Consider the following 22,199-nt stretch of genomic DNA (forward strand, 5'->3'; position numbering starts at 1 on the left):
CCTATATAGCCATTCATTTGTGTTTACATGTTTTCATGCGTGTTCATTTCACCCCATTGTTCATCCAACAGTGCCCTTAACGGTTGGGTGATTTTTAGCTGCATCTAGCGGTGAGGTTGCGAATTGCAACTAATGGCTCACTCCACCCATTCCATTCGAAGCAGACTGAGAGAGGACTAAGATGTCGTCACGTTTTTGCTTCTTTCCCCAATGAGATAACATATTAACGAAGAGCGGTTGAAGAAATAGCCCTGTCTATTTAGGGCTACTGTGGAAACAAAATTGCAATTTCAATGCATGGGGACCTGCGGTGTATCCATAAAAACTGTATAAAACATCAGTTACGGCCAGAACTTTTATGCGAAATCTCGCAATAAATGTACAATAAATTGCATTAGCGAACGCCACTTGGGTGTATCTAAACAGAAATTCCTCACTATGGTAATAAAAACATAAACCTTTATTATGTAAAGTCTGGAGACATAGCTATGTATATTGCATTTCTTTTTAGATTTTTTTAAATTATAGTCTTTAAAATTTTTAATGAATCTATATTTTAAATCTAGCACCACCTTAGTAATAGTAAAAGTAAAAATGATAATACAAATAAATAAACAATAATAACAACAATTTATATTAGCCTCTACTTTGCACCAGATGGCGCCCAATAACAAGTCAAAAGTAACCTGTGTCCAGGAGAAAAGGGGGCGTGTGCCAAAATGGAGAGCGAGCGGGTGAGAGAGAAATCGCTTCTCAGCCAGTCGACCGATTTCCTCGCTCGCTGTCACACACCTTGGGCTGTAAAGCGGCCGAACGTGCGTCTTTCTCTATGCGTGCGGACAGCGGAAACGGGTTCAACGCCACACGGAGGAGGAAAGCATGCGCACGAACGGAGCACAAGAAACAGCCAAAGTCTCTTCAATTGAGACAGTGAGTGCATAACGGGGGAAGTACTCGCCGGTGTTCTGACAGGGTGCATCCCTGCCTTTGAAGGAGACAGCATGGGCAGAACAGTCTTTAAAATGTTTGTCTCAAAAATACGATAATAACGAGAGGGATTTTGGACAAGGAAGGATCTGAGCTTTGCTTTATAGCCTAGGACTAAGATAAGTTGGTAGAATGGAAAAGCCCGTCCAGCCTCAGCTGCAGTCGACCACATCCAAGAGCTCAGAGGGTCTGTCGGATGATCTTTCCAAACTTACGGATGAAGATCTTCTGAAATGGAGCAAGGAGGAGCTGGTGCGCCGGCTGCGCAGAACAGAAGCGGAGAAGATGAGCGTCATAGTGGACCACAGCAATCTCATCCGAGAGGTGAACCGCAGGCTTCAGCAGCACCTGAACGAGATCCGGGGGCTGAAGGTAAAGCGAGCCTGGCTGCAGGTGACAGGGTGTGGGCGAACTGAACAGCCACTGCATTAAACACACTTTTCTTTCATTTTGCTGGTATTATACTTTAAATACATTTTTCAAATGTAAAGCTTAGTTTATTGCGTTTTTTGCAGATATATCACAAACATTGTTTTTTTTTAAGTATATTACTATGCGTATTATGTGAATAAATTGTTTATTTTTTAACCGTCTTAAAGAGGAGTACAAATTCATGTGAAGCATGATGGGTAAATTAAATGTCAATAATTTCTCTTTATGATCCTGTTAGGATGTACATAGTGGCAAAGGTACCTAAAATATTATTGTAATGAAATAAAATATAGTATGTGGAAGAGCTCGCCTATTAATGTGAGGCTAGCCCCTTCACTAGCTAGATATAAATCTGCTCTTATTTCTTTTCTTTAGCTTTTGATTAAGATTTGTTGTGTTGATGTAAGATGTCTTGTATGCTCTGCTTTAAATGTACAGCACTTTGGCGCAACTCTGTTGCTATAGAAATAAAAGTTGACTTGACTTGAAGTTGACTATCATGTAATAATATTAGGATTTTCATAACAAAAATAGGTGTCTATTACATGTAAATATATATATTTTCATTTACCAGATGCTTTTACATATGTATGGCTCACTACAAACCACCCATATTCATTTATCATAATGCAGAATACAGTACTAGAACACCTGAGAGTGAGTTTCTCTGTTCTCTTCACCCTGCAGGATTGACTCAGTGTTTGCTGAGTTTTACTTTTATCAATCACTCTCTCCCAACCTAGACATCAGTGTTGACTCATAGATTTTATTGTTGCAGGAGGTAAATCAGAAGCTGCAGGAGGACAACCAGGAGCTGAGGGATCTCTGCTGCTTTCTGGATGACGATCGTCAGAAAGGGAAAAAGGTGTCCAGGGAGTGGCAGCGCCTGGGGCGGTACAGCGCAGGGATCATGCGTAAGGAAGTCACATTGTACCTGCAGAAGCTGAAAGAGCTGGAACAGCGTCAGGAGGAGGTGGTGAGAGAGAACCTGGAACTGAGAGAGTTGTGCCTAATGCTGGATGAGGAGAAGGGCTCTGGAGGTGCGGCCGGATCAGTGGGCACCGGGGCTCCACCCGGCTGCAGGAATTCAATCGATAGCCAGAGCAGCCTATCTCATGCCAGCGGTCCTGGGCCTGGGCTCCTGAGAGATGTGGGTGATGGGAGCAGTACCTCCAGCGCGGGCAGCACCGACAGCCCTGACCATCTCACGCATAAGCAGCAGCTGTTGGGCGGCCCCGCTGGAGGCAGTCCTGACCACCTTCATAAGCCAGGCTCGGGGGAGGAGGCACCGCGTTCTGAGCACCCAGGGCGCAGACACAGCACTAGCCAGGAGTACACGGCTCATACCTTTCCCCAGGTGTGCCGGTCTCGGTGTGGGTCCTTCTCCAGTCCAGACCACAAAGGCCTACGAGGGCTCAGTCCCGAGAAACATGGCAAGAGCTTGCCCAGATGCGTTCCAGAGCCGTTTTCGAAACATCTGCTGGTGTCTTCTCAGCCACCCGGCAGTCCTGACCTTTTCCAGAAGCACAGGGGCAGTATGGGAAGTGCGTGTATGAGTCCGGAGCCCAATCAGATTTTATCAGGGACACCAGAACACCTCCAGAAGGGCCGCATCATATCTGGGAGCCCCGAGATGTTGAGGCATCATTATGGCGCCGGCCACGAGCACAGCAAGTTTGGCAGCCCTGCCCGTGAGATGGCACAGAAGAGGCCGGGTGGAGAGGAGATGTCCCCTCATCAACGGAACATCTATAGCGGTATGAACGGTGGTTCCGACTGGAGCCTGCTGTAGCACCCACAGTGACATACACAGAGTTAAATGAGCCAAATGCAGAGGGGATGGTCATCCTTCATCACGGAGGGGATCATTGCCAGCAAAGCCCAATTCCCTGCCAGTCTCTAAACCATCCATTCAGCCATGATATGCGTTTAGTTTAGTTTTTCGTTGCTCAGTTCAGGAGAGGCAATGAGGGGATAGAGCAGGGACTTTAGTGTCTGCTAGAGCAGAATGCCAAGTCATCTCTGGCAAAAGTCGGTGGTGTCCAGTCTTGGTACTCTTGGGTCAATCAGCCTCTGTACCGGTGCCTCCTAAGCCATTTTTATGCTCTGGAACCCAGCTGAGGGAACTCAATCAAAGACCAAAATGCTCAGAGGCCCAACTAATACAAGAAGACAGTGCTGCCCAGCAGGACCAGGAGTGGACACCATTGTATTTGCCATATGCACCCAGGTGAGTTGAGTGGCAAAGTATGAGTCAGCAGCACTGGAGCAGAAAGCAGAGATAAGGCCCATAGCTCACATATATTAAGCTGCCCTATTTTTTGCGTTCTCAGAAGCCACTTCAGCAGAAGGAGAGTTCACCCCAAAATAAAAAAAACAGATTTATTTACCCTTATGTCATTCAAAACCTGTGTATGACTCTTTCTACTGTGGAACACAAAAGATGTTTTGAGAAATGTCTCAGAGGTTTTGTGTCAATACAGCGGAAGTCAATGGAGTCCGATGCTGTTAAAATATCTTTGGTTATCCACCAAAGAAAGTCATACATGTTTGGAATGACATAAGGGTGTGTAAATGATGAAAGAATTTTTCAATCCTTTTGTTTGTGATGCATATAAGTTGAAGAAGCTTTTGAATCACACACACCAGCACACTAAACTAAAGCACTACTATTCTATAACATAGATTTTTTATACACATATACAGTTCAAACATACATAAAAATACAACACCAACACTAGTTGTCAACTCGCCACATAAAGATTCTGCCACAAACACACACAAACAGACACTCCGATACATACAGATTCTGCAACACGCACGCACACACGCACACACACACACAAACAAACAAACACAGACTCTGACACAAACATATACAGTAATTTTCAGATTCACATACAGATTCTGACACAAACACATACATGCACTTTCAGATACACAGATATTCTGACAAAAACAGACACTTTCGAACACACATACATATTCTCACACAAACGTGCAAACGCATACACATTTTCACACACCACAATGTGCTGGCACTGATCACCACGGGGTCTCTTCACTTTGTTTATTATAGCATCGCTTTGGTGGTTTTGCCTGCTGTTTCTGTGAGATTTGTTTTTCGAGTTTTGAAAATTCAAGTTTTGTTTGCATAATGAAAACAGTTGAGAAAGTTTAAGCCATGGTTTGTGATGTGTAGCTTCACCAAGTCCTGAAATAAAACCTGTAAAGACGTAAGAATCGACAATATAATCATTTTAAGGATCTTCTGCAGACAAAATGAGTATTTTCATCATTTACTCACCCTCAAGTTGTTCCAAACCTGTATCCATTTCTTTGCTCTGATAAACACATATATTTGAAAGAATGTAAGCAACTTACATTTCTGAGACACCATTGACTACCACAGCAGGAAAAATGATCTATTCCCAATTATTCAAATATTTATATAAATTTTCTTAAAATAGCAAACAGTTCTTGGGCACTTTTGACTACCATTGTCATTTTTGCTACTATAGTAGTCAATGATGTCCTAATGATGTCAATGATGTTGCTAACATTCTTCCAAATATCATGGTGTTCAACAGAGATATTAATAAAGGTTTAAAACAACTGAGGGGGGCGAAGCTTATGACAGAATGGGGTATTTGCCAACTTGACGATGACATACTTCCGCTGAAATCTCAACCAGCTTGGTCACTTTCGCTCTCATAGCGATTTTTCAAGGGGATTTTTCACCAAATTAACAATGTGTGTAGTAAGATGTTCAAATTTTGTGCAACGTTTTTTTATATTTGTTGATGTACTTTGAAACGGATAGCCTGATGTGCTTCTCCTTTGTGGTTGTTGATGTATGGCGAAGTGTTTGTATAATTAAACTCACGTTGTTGATAGTAATCATACTGTATGTGCATCTTGAAGCAAAAGGTTATTGTTCCCTGGCGCCAGTTGTAACAGTCTGGCTGAGATTTTAGCGGAAGTGCGTCATCGACCCGTATGCATATACCCTATTCTCACTTTTAGGTGGACTATCCCTTAATGCATCCTTATTTCAACAGGACAGAATATTGCTCATTACTATCATACTGCGGACATCTTTGCACTATATTGTATCAATTTAAAATAGCAATCTGCTTGAATAGCTTTGTTAGTTGAAGCTGGCAGATCGAAAAAGCTGCAGGGGTCGTTACTGAAACTCAAATGATGGGTCTAAAAATGTGTGTAGGACAAAAGAGAAGAATATCAGGCTCTTCTTCTGGTGTGTAGCGTTCGCTCCAGCAATAGGCTGCTAATGATTTCTGTGAGGTGAAAAGTGCTGAGCTGTGTGGCTTGCCAAGGCAGTGGGACACATCCTGAAGCTGAGCGCTGTTTACCTTACACTGCGTTTAATAGGAAAATAACAGCTGCTAGTTAACACCTGAGATTGCTGACCTAAAATACAGCCATGGGTGCTGGGAAGCGACTTGGACGCCTAGCTATATAAAGATTGTAACAATACATTGGAACGGATAGAATTGTATCCATCCAGGATGATGGATGGTCGAGTTAGAAGGTAGAGATTTTCCTTATGCTCTGGGTGTGTTTCCTCTCAGAGTGTACAAAGGTCTTGTGTGCAAGCTTGGTACCAGACAGGCTGTACTGAGATCCGCCCTGCTGCTCGCTAACGTCTTTTGACACCACCAGCTAATGAAGAAAGAATAAGCCATTGTAGTCTCCTTGGTCTCTTTTTCTGCAGTTGTACAGCATTCTGTATTTCCATTTGTGCTATTTCATTTTTTCTCCAGACCAAAACTGTCTTTCCTAATGAAACAGATCCAAATAAATCTTTCCACCAATGCTTTGGGTTGGTGCATATCTTCACTCCTCAATCTGTTCATCATTTTAACATGCCTCCAGATCTCTAAAATTTTGTTTTGGAGGAGACTCACAATCCCCAGAATGACAGTTATCCTAAATACAAATAAAAAATATTAAAAGTATTATTTTTCTGCTCATGCAACTGAGTTCTGAGCATGGAATTACAGTTTATCCCTGTTGCCCGTGGTCAGCCAGCCGGGATTATCCCTTAAGAAGGTTTTGACAGTCGGATTTCTCTTTTCCTCCTCCCTTCCTGGGGTGTGTCCCGGGGTTCACTGTAACACTTGTCTTTTTGGCCTTGGCTGAAGCAGCCTTCCTTATAAATCTACTTTAGAAGGTGCTTACTCCCTTGAGTCACTTGTTTGCATCGCTTGCAGTGAATTCAATTATTGAATTCTATGTTGTCTGTAAATATTCAATTTAAAAAGTAGAATTGATGTTAATGAATCCAGACTGCTGCAAGCTACTGAATGTATGCTTGGCTGCCTGCTATGTGTTTTCTCTCTCTTACAGTTTTCTCTTACATATCAATTTGCATACTTAGAAATTAGAATTAGCCGAATTTGTCCCAAAACATAGTATGTTGAAATAAGTATTCTGAAAGTACCTGGATTATCTACAGTGTCCAGTGACAAATTTAAGTGCAGATCTATGCACACTCGCAACAGCTGATATTACCCAACTCACCTCGAGAGAGTTTGGTGAAACCCCACTGCATTAGTAAAATTAAATATGCTTAACCTTATTAAAAAAACACTATATAAGAAATAATGAATGAATAAATACGAAAATGCAAAAAGATTAAGTATTTTTATCATAGGAGTGTGCAGTAGACATAATCTATATCAATAACATACAGTATCAGCTATGAACATAAATGTTGACAATGCTTATTTTAGTTCTTACAGTAATGTCAGATAAGAACTGAATTGGTATTTTATAAAAACTTAATTCAATTATAAACATGAACTTTTAGACGTTTTGAGTTGAGCTAAAGACATGAAGAAGGTTGAGTAACTTTCTTGTGTGTTTGTAATTGAATTGTTCAATAGTGCAGTGCCCAACAAAAATAAAGTGCACATACATACAAACATACAAAAATTCAGCTAACATAGTGTGATCTGCTTTATACTTACAATCTAGAATATATGCTGCAGCATCATCCCTTCTTTCTGCTCCCTTTACAGTTCCCCGCTGCAGGGAAACCCACCGGCTCAACCCTCTCCCTCCCATAGAGGACACTGCATTTGACCTTGATCAACCTCCTCTTCCTAAGTATTGCACTATAACCCATAGTTGCCCTGTCAACCGGTTTCATAGGAGATGAAAGTGTTCCTTTGGGCCCAGCGTTGGGGAATCATAGCGGCTGTCAATCAGAGCGTCTGTCAACGTGTTGTGTAAATAATGAATAATGCTGCAGCTCGGCTGCATTTGCATTGGTAATGTGACACAGAACGAGCACTGTTGGCTGTTCACGCTTCACGCTTTGTAGGCTTTTGTTGTAGTTCCAGCCTGACGTGGCGGTATATGGTTTTGGTCCTTTTCAGTAATTTAATTTGAATTGAAGGGGGAAATACATTTATAATTGCTTGGCTGGATTTTAATTTGTCTTTCTTTCATTTCTCAAGAGAAACAGGTTCTGGCATCAGATGGCTGTTTTTCGCTCCGTTACTGTGCAACCGCAGTTGTGTGTCTCAGAAGCCGGGTTCGAAATTAAATCTACTCAGCTTTTGGTGACCTTGCCAATGAATGTTCTGAAATTCTCTGCCATAATTAATGATTGTCTGTTTGTTTTATGCATTAATGAAAAATTCTAATCTTGCTAAGCTGTGCAAACAGACAGCAATTTAGTCCCCCTGTGATCGCTGTGTGCGGTTGCTGATTCCATAATCTATTTGTTTTCGGGCCGTCTTTGACATGCAATGATTCCAATGTGCTTCATGCCGTGTAAAAATGAAGCTGATGAGAGGAGTTCTGTGGTAAATAGGTGAACACAGTCTGAGAAGTGGAGAGCTACAATGTTTATTGATCCCTCATTAGTGCACGAGTGAGTAATTGATTCAGGGTTTCTGCAAGTGTGTTGGAAGGAGCAGGTTTAAATTGAAGATGTGGAATAGATTGCGGTTAACTCTTCACTGTATGTCTAGCCAGCAGAACGATCAGCATTAATGGATACATTTAAACTCACGAACAGCATTTCTATCAGTTACAGCCTTGTTCGCATGCTGATAAACACGGCTTATATAAGGTCTATTGGGTGTAGTTTTACTCCGTTATTATTTACAGTTTGTAAACTGTTAAAATGACTTTGCAAATGCAGTGTATTTTACCATCACTTCTTAATTTAGTATTTGGGATAAGGGGACTTCAAAGGGAACATTCATCAAAAAAGTTTAAAATTGTCATCATTAATTCACCCTCACTTCATTCAAAACCTGTATACAACTAGTTCTAATGGGGAACACAAAAGAAGATGTTTTGAGAAACGCCTCTGGTTTTGTGTTCATACGCCAGAAGTCAATGGCAAACGGTGTTGTTTGGTTACCAGCATTCGTCAAAATATTTTATTTTGTGTTCTGCAGAAGAAAGAAAGTCACAGAGGTTTGGAATGACATAAAGCAGAGCAAATTATCAAATAATTTTGGGCTCAGTTTACTTTAAGTATCCCAAAAATTTAAACTCATCATCATTTATCATTTAACCAGTGTGACTTAGTAAAATATTTTTTTAGACTTTTAACTTAAGCTTACAAACTTAAAAAAAAGGTCCTAAAAGTAGCTTGTATGACCTTTGTTTGTTCCAAATGTAATACAAATATAATGTATGATACCTTAAGCTAAGCAACAGCAGAATACAGTTTGATTGTTGAGGATTTATCAATTCTGTAAGGAAAATATGGTGCCATATCACAGAAAAATCTTACTTTAATGCACACCTCTCAATATTGCATCTTCTGCTTTCCCTTTCTTGGGAAGATGTTCAAGTTTGCCAACAAAAGCCCAGTGTTTCAAATGCAACCCTGAGCTATCTCTACCAATAATTGCCTCTCCACAGCCCAGTATCATACAGCGATTATGTAAGACATAAGAAATTCATGAAGAGAGTATGTAACCAGCCTGCTCTTTACCCAGAATCCCTAGTTATCTTCCTGCTGGTTTGAGGCGTAATGTAGCAACCGCTGAAGAAAAGAAAGAAAGAAGAAACACCGTAGAAAGAAGGAACACGAAGGTGTGCAGCGGTCAGAGCCCCTGCAGAGCGTTTACCTAATCTACAGATATACTTACCCAGAAGCTTACGGACCAACTCATAGCCAGCGGGGCCAGATTCAACCCACCATTATCTCTGTTCTAAAGAGGTGGAGAAAAATCATGCAGAGAGGGAGAGCCTGTCTAGTTGATAGCCTGCAGTGTCATAAAGGTCTTAAAATGGTTTCTTAGTAATGACCCTGTGGTAATTTACTCGCATTGGAAATGCTGAGAAAACGGAACCCATTCTAGCACAATGATCAGTTAGTGGAAAAGTCTGGTTATTTTGACACTCTTGTTTTATCATGCTCTATTGATCTTGACCTTTGGCACTATTGTGGCTAGTGTTTGTGATATAGTTGTATTCTTCCAGGTGAAGGCCGGGCACATAGTATATAACTCACTGCAGTCACCAACATTCCCCACTGAACATGTTTTAAGATTAATGCATTTACGAGACACTTGATTAAAATTGATTTACAATGCTTTAGGGGTAAACATTTTATCATTTTGTGCATTGCTTGGGAACTGAACCCATAACCTTATCATTGCTGTATAGTGCCCCGCACCAACCTGTAATAATTCAGAAAGAATGACTGATTTAGATATAAAAATAGCAAGATGAATGCATAGGATGACTAAAGACGATAAGGAAATGCAGATCTATCAGTGAAAGGCTCATGCGGGTGACCAGGAGATGAATCTAAAAGGGATTATAGAAGTATGAGCACACAGTTGCATTAAATATCATCCTTGTGCATTAAACGTCTTCATATTCTTGATGTTGTCATGCATACTGTAGAAAAGCAATTTGCAAAACTCTCTTTTGTTGTTCTCTTGGTAAATTAATGCGGATGGAATAGTTTTGTGTTTATAATTAATATTTCATTGTGTGAATAACGCCCTTTGCGTTCAGCTGAATGCAACTGTTTTGCTTTTTAAGTCACATCATCACATTTCATTGTAGATATTGTTTTGATAATAAAATGCATGTCATTTGAAAGCATATGTACAGAAAATCATGAAGCAGGTTCCTAAATATCTCGTGGTACTGAACAAATCTAAAGTACAGTTGATTCCATATGGATTTACACAACAGTTACAATTGTATAAATATAAATAAAATATAAAAATATGATATTTTAAATATTAACACATGGATCTACCAGGGCTTAGTTTTCCACCAGCCTGAATATTAAGAACTGCTAAGCCGCTCTTTTCAGCGGTATGCTTACATTAGCATCTACTGTTTGAGTCTCTAGGTTTATTAATAATGAATGAATTGTTGTAAAGCAGTGTATTTTGCTTATGTATCTGTTCGTTGACAGTCTTCAGGATAAACTTGACACTTAATTAAGGAGGCGGACCTTTCTGTCTTTCCATCAGTAACTCGTCGCTAGTTATTTTGCAGTAGTAAGGCCACGCTATATTTTCATGAAGTCTTCTACTATAATTTTGTGAAATGTATATTTTCACAGTAATCTACCATGTGTGTGTATTTCTGATGCCATGTTTATTTTTGTTGCTGAATGCTGGTTTTGTGTATTGTAGTATGGGCAGGATGGCTGTGCTATAGATTAAATGAAAAGTGAGAGATGGATTGAGGGACTGATATGAAGAGAGGACAGTAAGAGAGGTGAAACTCTTTTTCATGGCGAAAGCGCTGCACTTTTGCACTTGGCTGTAACCGGCGGGTCACATTTCTAAGCATAGGCAGAAAAGGCTGTCAGAGAGCTGCATGCTGCTTACTGTGAGAGAAGAGCAAAGTTTGTGCAAAATCTCTTGAAGAAAGCAAAGCATCTTTCTTTCCTACAAAACGTTGATCTGATTGACAAAAGCGAATTTGACGTAAGGAGCAATGACTCAACAGCACAGTTGAGTCATATAACATCTATCTGTTCTTCATTGTGTGTATTTTACAGCTTTTTTCTCTGTTCTTCTAGCACACTGCAATGTGTCAAGGCTACACTTTGTTTCCAATCTTTAGAAAACCCACTCAGATAAAGTCAGTCATCAGTGGTTCAACTACTTTTCGATTGGACAGCTATTCACGCATGCAAACACACTGGTTTCCATGTTTTATTTGGACATTCCATAGAGTTCCATTGATTTTAAATCAGGCTAATGATATATTCTAATCCCAACACCTAAACCTAATAATCACACAAGCCTTGCTGCATTCTTACATTTTCAATATATATCCTTCTGTATGATTTATAAGCTATATAAAAGGTCCCCAAAAGGTCAAAATATGTACACACACTCACAAAGATACCAAAAGAGGCTTTAGACACTGCAAAATTGGGCAACAGAGCCAGGTTATTGCTCAGGCCATTAAAATTAATGAAATTTAAATGCAGATGAGAGAGGTAATACTCAGGGAGGAACCTGAAGCTGAGCAGCGCTCTGTGTGGGAGAAGGGCAGTGTACTGTCAGCTAACTGTGGGTATTTATGGACTCCCTTCAGCATAAACACACTACTGCACTCTTTATAAATCATTCCAATGTATGACCCAACATACATTTTGGAATTCATAATGTGCTGACTGAGTTTGGAAAATACCGGCACACTAAATGACCCCTTTTTCAATTTATGCTCATAAATATTTCATATGAAGGAATTACAATCTTCAAAACCACAGGAATAGACGGATGGATGGAGATATACATACAGAACTGCCCCGTGTGAAAAATATTGAAGGGTGGTTAGGCCCGTGCTACAACCTACAATGCTTTAATACTTTTTCTGCACGTTTCACTCTCCTGTTGTAATGACATTTACAAAATAACACATTTCTACGAGGCTGGAGAAGCTGGGAGTTTGTAGTTATTTATAGGGTTGACAGGCGTGAATGTGGAAGCCCCTCTTCAAGAACATGATGCTAGCCATACAGCTTCAGTCAGCGGTATACGTCAGCTACACAACCTTGAGATCCTTTAGTTTACATCAGGCATTTCAGAACATCGAGGGTGACTCACAAGCTGATTCACACTATGCTATGTCTCCTTTATCTTTTACTGCATTTCCTACTGAATAGTTGGTCAATCTCATATGTTGTGGTGTGAGTGCTTAAAAGAATCATCAACACATGAATAAATGAGCCTTGAACTGATGTGTAAGGCGAACAATCTAAAAGCAATGGAGTACCCCGCACGTCGAAAAACTGATGCTAAAGGATGCTCTGTGGGTTGAAAAGTGATGCGAAACGTTGCTGGCCAAGCTTAAAAATGAGTATGGTTTGGAATTGTTTAGCCTTTTATGACCAACAAGCAATGGTCTCCATGCCATTCTATCAAATTCTCCAGGTAAAATTGGCTCATCTAAATTCCAATATTCTGCCCACCAAAACCCAGAGATGCTATTTGAAAATGCTTGACACTTGATTTAAGAGTGCCTGAAAATGACTATAAAAACCACCAAAGCACTTGAACATGTAGAGAGGAAGATGTATGTGCAGTTGTACAGTCCTAAAAATAAAGCTGCCAAAAGTGTGTTTTCACAATGATACCATAGAAGAGCCGATACCTTTTTTAGATTCTCCAAAGAGGGGTTTAGTTCTTGCATTTGTTTCAGTTTTAAGAACCCAAGTACAATTTCATGGATGTTATATATTCTTCATGGGACCATACACACTGTCAAAGAGCCATTTAAGAATCTCTGTTTTTAAAGGAGTAGTTCACTTTCAAAATAAAATGTCATGATAATTTACTCACCCTCATGGCATTCCATTAAGTTTATGTATTTGTTTCTTTAGTCAAAATTAAGGTTTTTGATGAAAACATTTTAGGATTTTTCTCCATATAGTGCACCTCAATGACTCCAAACAGTTGAAGGTCAAAGTTACAGTTTCGGTGCAGCTTTAAAGTGCTTTAAATGATACCAGATGATGAATAAGGGTCTAATCTAGAGAAACAATCAGTCATTTTCTTAACAGTTAAAAATGTATATATTTTATAAACAGAAATGCTCGCCTTGCTCTGTTCTCCGATGCATGTCTATGACTTCACGTAATACTTAATTACGTTGAAAACTTGCACGTTCAACTTGCAAACACTGACTTGGTAATTCCGCGTACGTCAAGCGTGACTTTTTTCAACGTAATCGTACGGTATCATTTAAAGCCCTTTGTAGCTGCACTGAAACTGTAATTTTGACCTTCAACCATTTGAAGTCCATTGAAGTCCACTATATGGAGAAAAATCCTGGAATGTTTTCATCAAAAAACATACATTCTTTTTGACTAAAGAAACAAATACATAAACATCTTGGATAACATGTGGGTGAGTAAATGATCATGAAAATGTATTTTGAAAGTAAACCACTCTTTTAAGAGAGTAGTTGGTTAGCAGGTTTTCAATCATCTAAGGTGACATCTTTGTATGTACAGTTCACGTTGTGAGGAAATACAGCTTAAGCTCTATTGGTAGCAGACAGAGTATTTCTCGAAATCTGATCTGTGCTGTGATTTGGAATAAACATGGGTATTTTATAGAAATTGTTTCTGGAAGCTGGGTCAATGGAGTAGCCCATCCGCCACCAGTGTGTAAGTTTATGAGAAAATGCATTGATTCTGTCAATGTCTTGAAATTTCCTTGTTTTTTCATTTAAGCTCCAATGCTGAACCTTGACACAACTATGAAAATGATGCTGTTGTACAAAGCTCATGAATATTTAATGAGGTATGCACTGTTTGGTTTATGATTGGCTCTCTATTGCCAACACACAGCAATGCATTATTTCACACTGTATACCTTTGTCACGCAGTGTGAAAAACCTGTAGTATTGCCAGATTTCTCCCTTTACCATCTAAGGCAAAGTTAGGACAAAAATCCTTTGCAAAGTCTTTCATGTGCTTGAGAAATGTGGTGCAGAAACAGTGTCTTCTCACTCCAGTCATTATGGTATTATTCACCCTGAGCAAAGGTACACTGTGTAAAAGTATTTGATCTGCCCGTTTGTTTCAAATGGTGATTTGATCTCTTAACCGACCTGATTTTGCTGATGGCCTCCCATTATTTTACGCTCCACAGTGGCACTATGATGTGGGATTGCAAAATTATAAAACACAAAGGTAATCATATTTAGTCACTGATCCTTTTTTTTCTCATTTTGCCTGAGGAAATCAATACAGTCACTGAGGTCTGGATTTCAGATTTATTTGCAAAGAGGCTCATTAAGTGTCGACCTTGTCCAGTGGGAGCATGACCAGGGATGCTGAGATCTTCAGGATCTCTCAGCATAGGTGAGAATCTGCAGTTCATTTGAATTCGCACCTCTTGAGGGCAGGGAGCACAAAGTAGGCCAGGTGCCTATAATTTTTTTATCTCATTAGGTTTTCACTTTGAAGTCTTACCACTCCTATTATGTTTAGTTTAAAACATTTACCACATGAATATTTATGTGTTTAATGAACCTTTTGCTGAAGTAATGACCAGTTTTCAGAATTTAGGATGATGTATAATTAGTATGATTATTCTGTGATAAAGAAAAATTTAAAGGAAAAAAGTGGCCCTATTTTCTGTTTGATGTCTAGAAAACAGGCACTACAATGTTTGGTAATGATGACTGTGAATCCTTTGATGTCTTCAGATCAGCAGGGTTATTCTGTCATTCAAAGACAGTCTTTTTTCTTTTTGCTGCCGTTTTATCATCTTTATGTTCAGCTACTAAAAACAGGCCAAAGGGCCAGAGGACTGATGTGAAACATACTGTTTATGCGTGTTGAGTCATGAGGCTTTATCCTTTCTGACCCTGTATGCTTTGTTGTCTAGATTGAACGGAAAGGTTTGACTTTTCTGTGGCAGAATTTTGTTGCCATTTTATACTAAAAACTGCAGATGATGAGAGAGTTAGAGAGAGAGGCGATGGGTTTGTTTAATGAGAAGCCCACCGGTTGACCTTGTGAAGGGCAGCAGGGAAGCCCTCATTACAGTAGAGATGAATGAGAGAGAAAGAAGAAAAATAGAGCAAGAGATACAACACTACATCATTCTTGTTCATTGGTTAAGATAAATTGTTTACTCAAACTATCCTTATTTTCAACAGTAGAATTGCACAGATCAGACCAATGAAAATATTTTTTCTTAAACGTGTCATTTTGGAAAGGTTATAAAAATGTATTGTTGATCTTACACAGAAATAATCATATGGGTTTGGCAATGAGCGTGTTGATGCATCACACATGCAATACGTTTCAGTTATTTCTGATTCTATTGTACAGAAGTAGAGCTCACAAAGCTCAGTAAAACAAAGCAGCTCTTTTGGCTGTTTTTTTATTTAGTAGATTATTTCCTTTTGTATTTTTTGTAAATATTAATGACTGCACCTTAAAGGCATAGTTCACCCAAAAAAGAAAATTCTGTCATCATTTGCTCACCATCAGGTTGTTAACACAAAAAGGAAGATATTTGGAAGAACAAATTTCATCCCCCATTTACTGCTATAGCAGGAAAAAACCTTACGGGAGTCAATGGGTATGTGATCTGTTTGGTTACTGACATTATTCCAAATATCTTCCTATGTGTTTAGAACAAATACATTTTTACGGGTTTGGAAAAATCTGAGGGTGAGTAAATGACATAATTTTCATTTTTTAGTTAACTATCCCTAAGTAAAGTTCTGTCATCATATACTCACCCATCCATCCCCGAACTGTGGCGGTACCCATTGACTTCTTTTGTATAGACACAGAACCAATGCAAGTCAATCGGTACCGTTGCAGAAGAAAGGCAAGCGGTGAGTAAATGATGACAGAATTTTCATTTTTGGGTGAAATATCCAGTTTTATGTATTTTGTACACAGAGAAACCAGCCTTTAATCTAAGCTGACCTACTCTTATTCTCTTTTTTGCCTTTTTAAGGAAAATGCAAATGTAGCTCATATGTGCGGTCCTAAGGGAGGTTCTTACATTTTTCTTTCTGATTACTTCTTAATGATGCAGTAAAGCTGAAACAATAGTCACAAACAAGCTAAAAGGCAGTTCTTGTCAATAAGAAGTCACTGCTGCCCTAGAAAAGTTATACTCCAAACATACTGAATTGTGTGCTTACATGTTTTATGGACTTATTTTGTTTCTTGAGATCTATAAACAAGTCACTGTTCCTAGTATAGACATGTTTTACAATCACAAGTAATGTATGCACCATAAAAATTCCACTTACTACCGGTATTTGTGCATAAGGCAGTAATGGTTTGTTTGTGTTTGTGAGTGTAGAATTTATTGTAGTCATTTGAAGTTGCAGAGGGCAGAGGCGAGTTGAACTCGGCTGTGTTTTATTAGCGATATTGACAAATGCAACATGTACAGAAGCAGGTCAGAGGTTTAAGCACCTTTATTTATCTCCTGTAAATTTGGTTCTGCTCTCTTCCTCACTGTTATAATGTTATTACTTTAAAATGGGGCAAATCATTAGCCTTTAAATAGATCAGGTATTTTCACCAAATGAGGGTTTTATCCAGCAGTACACAGTTTAGGTGAAGGACAGACCATTATGAACCCCTACCGTCTTTTTCTCGATCTGTTAACAAACACATTCTTATTTAAGCCATCTGTCGTCCATAATGTCCTCCTACCAGTGGACTTCACTGAAAATAGCCCTCCTTTATTTTTACACAAGGTATTTTATTGAACGGCAAGTCGCATTTTTAAGACAATCATAGCTACTTGATTTGGTTACACGTATTGATTCTCACTGCAGGCCTTGCAAAATGAAATAATGTTTATGGATATGTCTACACGGCAAAGCATTATGAAAAACTCTGTTTGAAGATGGGTGCGCATAACTGGCACAGAGTTGTTTTTCAAGAGAACATAAAAAGGAATGCAGAACACCCCATCTGCTTCCTATTCTTGCCTGCAGACGTCACTTCGCCCGTTCGTTCTGTTCATCACAATTCCTTGTGATGTCAAAACACATGAGTGCATTCCCTCAGTTTCAAATGGCAAAAAACCTCAATGACACATGCAAGGACATATTTACCTTCTGTCCATATCCATTAAATCAATACAAGAGTGTTAAAGGTTGTCTTCCACATGCACTCTCGTATGTCTTTAAGCATGGCTAGCAGACTGATTTTGAGATTATCATGATGTTTTAGAGTACGTATTGAGGTACACAGATATGCAAAACAGGTTATTTGAGTCATGCCTGAGTGCAAGATAGCTCAAAGAGACGTGTGCAATCATCTCCCTGAACGTGACTCTCCTGGGCTTGAGTAAAGTATTACTGTAATAAGCCTAAAGCACAGTAAATCAATAGAGAAACAAATTGCTTCTCGGTTTGACTCAGAAATAGCTCTTAACCTATTTGTATGTGCAGACCCCGCAAACTAGGATGTTTCTGATGCGTGTGTTTGAATGTGCACTTGAGAGAACGAGAGAGTCCTAACACTTTTAAGAGGATGCACGAGTGACACTTGATTCAGACAGAAGGTACTTATCATCAGCAGACACCGAGGGTCACACCTCCTGCGGGTGCAATCGCACTGTACTCAACCAGCTTTAGAGATGGCTTTTCTCTCGCTCGCCCGCACCATTCTCTCTATCTCTCCTCTTTTCTTTTCTCCTTCTCCATTTGGGATTGCATGTGTGCTTTTAAAAAGTAGTGAGTGATAATAGTGTATTTATATTTTGCATGTATGCATTTTGCAGATGTATAGTGTAGTGATAGCCTATGCATTTAAAGGGATAGTTCACCCAAAATTCTGTCATCATTTACGCACCCTCAAGTTGTTCCAAAACTGTATAAAATTCTTTGTTCTGTTGAACACAGATATTTAAACTAAACAGTTCTGGGGGACTAATGACTACCAATCTTGTGTTTTTTACCTATCATGAAAGTCAATAGTGCCTCAGAACTATTTGATTATAAAGTTCTTCCAAATAACTTTCTTTGTTTTAAGCAGAACAACAAAATGTATACAGATTTGGAACAACTTGAGGATGAGTAAATGGGTAAACTATCCCTTTAAGAAGTGTTGAATTAATACCACAGTTTTGGCAATGGTATCAAACCAGCATTCCAATTATTTTTCTTTAATTTATTTGTGAATATTAAATCAATACTTCAGGCAAAGAATAAACATCATCAGGCGAATGATGAAACACCGTCCAAAGATTCACAAATTTGTTAGCAAATTCAGGATAGACAGCAAAAATAATTTGAAACAAACAAATGCTCCTGTTTTCTGTCACACTGCCTGTACTTTGTAGAGCATGCAAACACTTGAAGGTTATGAGTTCAGTTCCCCGAATGAGCTCAAGCAAATTACTGCTAAAACTGTACTACGTTTTTAAAATATATTCATATTAAAATGCAGATTTATTATTGAAAGCTGCTACAGTGCCGGTATACTTCATTTGCCACTGAATTTACCTTTAATAATAACGTCCTAACAATGCCTATTTTTGCAAACAGAAGGACATAGAACACATATAATAGGAACTTGTCGGTTGTCTCACACAGTTTACACAAAAGCTGTGTAAAACAGGGTTAATTAGCCGCTCTATAAATAAGTACATAATTATCTCTCCGTCAGTAAGTTCGCCTACTATTCCTCTGTGAAAATGTGTTTTATTGGTATATAGTAGTAAAATATCATTTAATTTTAACTACTTCATTAAATGTATGGTTTTCTTTCCTCTGCAGCTCTGATATCAGCTGGCTGTTGTACCAGCGCATGCAGAAGTGTCAAACTTTGGGACAGGTAAAGCTCTCATTTATAGCCTCTACTGTAGTAGGGTTACACACAGAAATATAGGACAAGGTTTACATGCTTATTTTTGTTTGTGTATTTCAAAAAGTCACTTGACTGTTTACCTTAAGTCTAAAGGGCCAGTTCACCCCCTCAAAAAAATCTGTCATCTTTACTCACCATCAAGTTGTTCCAAACCTTTATAAATGTCTTTGTTTCGATGAACACAGAGAATGATATTTCGAAAAAAGCTTGTTACCAAACCGTTTTTGGCCACAATTGAGTCAAAAGTGCAGCAGAACTGTTTGTTGTCCTACATTCTTCAAAATATGTTATTTTGCATTTAACAGAACAAAAACATTTGTAAAACATTTGTTCCTAGTCAATGATGGCCAAGAACTGTTTGGTTATACACGTTCTTCTAAATGTATTTCTCTGTGTTCATCTGAACAAAGAAATTTCTACAGATTTTGAGCAACCTGAGGGTGAGTAGATGAAGACAGAATTTTCATTTTTGGGTGAACTGTACCTTTCAAGGACAGTAGCTAATACTTGTCTGTGGTTGATTTTAGTACAGAGGGAGTGGCTTAATGTATTATTTAAGTATGTTGCAGTTTCATTGACTATTGGGTTAACTGACCCTTGACAGTTACACTTCATCTGGCAGAATTGAGGGGAAAAGTAAATTTTTAATGGTGGAGCTAATTTAATGGTAGAATAATTCAAGTAGCAGGAAAGTAGTAGAATGGTTTGCTGTCTTGGTTTGCTAAGTGCACACATGTTCCTACACACAAACACATGATACACAAACACACGCTAACATAAACAAATACTGTAAGCTCTGCTTTCTGTAAGAGCTTAAATTACAGGTGCAGTAGAAAAGATATAAACAGTTCATAAAAGCTTTGTTGCTATTTCATCCATACTAACCAACTGCTCATTTTATTTTATAGTTTTAATGCCTCCTGACCATTGCCTTGATTGAATTCGTTGATGGGAACCAGGCCATGGAAGATGGCCGCTGTGCTTTTGTATCACTTGGACTGAAAAAAAGTTGGAAGATGAAGACCGAATCAAAGACAAAATGTTTCAACAGCCAGCGTTTTCCGCCCCCACCATGCCGGTTCCTGGTCTACCGATCCAACTTACAGCCCTGCACAACAAAAGCCTGAAGGAGAGATTTCTTAGGAGTCAAAGCGCTGGAAATAACTGGATTGCCAAAAGAAATATATGTAACGATTGCTCTTTTGCCAACAAAATAGACCTACCTCCTTCAAACTAAAAGAGACCAATCAGGACTGAGAGGCTAGTACCCATTTTGTTTACAGTTGCCACAAAAACACATGCAAACAATCGAAAGAAACCTTTGCACACACAGGCAGACAATTCTTATCAGACTGGTCTCATAAGACCGTAGGCTTTGTTCAGACAGGCAGCAAAAATCTGTGACTCAAATTCATGTAGATTTTTGTAGTTCAGCAAAAAGCACAGATTAATCTCACATGTGATTTGTTTTCTGACTGAAATATAAACTTTTTGGATGAGTCTCATTTTGAATAGCTGCTCTTGTTGTATGAGGAAGTCTCTTGAGATTGTGCTGATGCTTAATTCGTTACCATAGCAACCATTGTAGAACGTCAGATTTAAACCCAAATGGGATGCGGTGTGAACAAAGCCTAATAACAAGGACAGTTTTTATTAAGCTATTTTGACTTATCTCTTCAAATGGATATCATTAAATTGATATCAGTCACTGCCTGAGTTTCAATACGAATTGTGTGATGACCTTTTATGTACTGCGTTGACTTATGGCCATGTGTAAAGTATGGTAATTTGACGTCAAGATGTCTATACTTAAAATCTGCATCCTGATCTCTGGATCCGGAGAGGCTCCCCTCCTGTCTCTGAATGTCCTATAAATAATCTTTCTGTAGACGCAGTGTTTGTGTTGTGTGAAAGAAGCACATAGAAATCTGCTGCTGCGTCCAGGACTTGTGTAGCCAGACGCTGTAGGCTTCCGTCGAGTCTTGCGTCTGTTTCTGCCCACACTGCTGCCCAAATCAAGCGGCCCCATCACAAAGCTTAATGTAAGCTGCGCAAATCCTGTCCGTTTCAATGCTTTGTGAAATTGCCAAACCCATTTTTCTGTTCTCCATTAAAACAAGATTTTGTTCTCCATCTGTTTGTGGATTCAATTTGAACGGTGGCCCAGTGGCTCTGTTCAGTGGAGACAGCAAGGCTCCTCACTGCACATCCTCTGTTTGTGAACCATAACTGAGAGGCAATATTGGACTTTTGTTCCATAGGACTATTTGTGCCGTCATGCCTCTCTTCTTAGCAGGTATTTCATCAAACCTCTCCTGGGTGACTGCAAACCATACACACTGTAGAGGTTTTGAGAGCATAGCCTATATCCCTCACTCAACATGACGTTGTTTTGGTCAGCCAACATCACACTCATCAAAACTGTTGTACACCGTCAGTATTAAATACAGCAAAGCTACTTGATAAACTCATTAACCTGTGATCTTTTTTATTTTTGTTGACAGATTATGAAACAGAACAGATATTATTTATTATGAGACATTTATGTTTTTAAAAAGTAAAGAGTAGTTAAAGGCTTAGTTTTTTATATATAATAACTATAATTATTATTTTTGACGTACTGGTATTATTGAATCTATGAATATACTAAGAGATGTACGAAAAAAAAACAATAAAGTCTTCTTTATGTAAAACATTTGATTGTGTTTTGTTATGTGACCTATCAGTCCAACTTTAAAGTAATCCCATTTCAAATAAAAATGTAGCTTTAAAGCCGCCTATTTTTACTACATTCGTGCACTAAACAGATTTGTGAAGCAGCGCACAGACTTAATCTAAACTATCAGAAAATGACTGAATTATATGAATGGATTATGAAGCACACATGATCCAAGTTGATGTTGCACTTTCTCCAATGGTACAGAATTGGAGGTTG

General features: G+C 38.9%; 1 protein-coding gene across 5 annotated transcripts; it reads left to right on the top strand.

Moving 5' to 3' along the window:
- Window positions 1-746: 746 nt before the first annotated feature.
- On the top strand, window positions 747-21,853 carry ccdc85a (coiled-coil domain containing 85A). Of its 5 annotated transcripts, XM_056761449.1 has the most exons (5): window positions 747-1,359; window positions 2,198-3,176; window positions 7,467-7,554; window positions 19,174-19,231; window positions 20,173-21,850. In XM_056761449.1, exons 1-5 carry the CDS (start codon window positions 1,120-1,122, stop codon window positions 20,176-20,178), a joined length of 1,371 nt encoding a protein of 456 aa, XP_056617427.1. In that variant the 5' UTR covers window positions 747-1,119; the 3' UTR covers window positions 20,179-21,850. The 5 variants fall into 5 exon arrangements, 2 of the variants coding, with proteins under 2 accessions (XP_056617427.1, XP_056617428.1); XR_008908436.1 differs by lacking the exon at window positions 7,467-7,554 and having other exon boundaries at window positions 2,198-3,649; window positions 20,173-21,853; XR_008908438.1 differs by lacking the exon at window positions 20,173-21,850 and having other exon boundaries at window positions 2,198-3,649; window positions 19,174-19,223.
- Window positions 21,854-22,199: the final 346 nt, after the last annotated feature.

Source organism: Triplophysa dalaica, chromosome 11 (genome assembly GCF_015846415.1).
Source record: "Triplophysa dalaica isolate WHDGS20190420 chromosome 11, ASM1584641v1, whole genome shotgun sequence".
Classification (NCBI taxonomy): domain Eukaryota; kingdom Metazoa; phylum Chordata; class Actinopteri; order Cypriniformes; family Nemacheilidae; genus Triplophysa; species Triplophysa dalaica.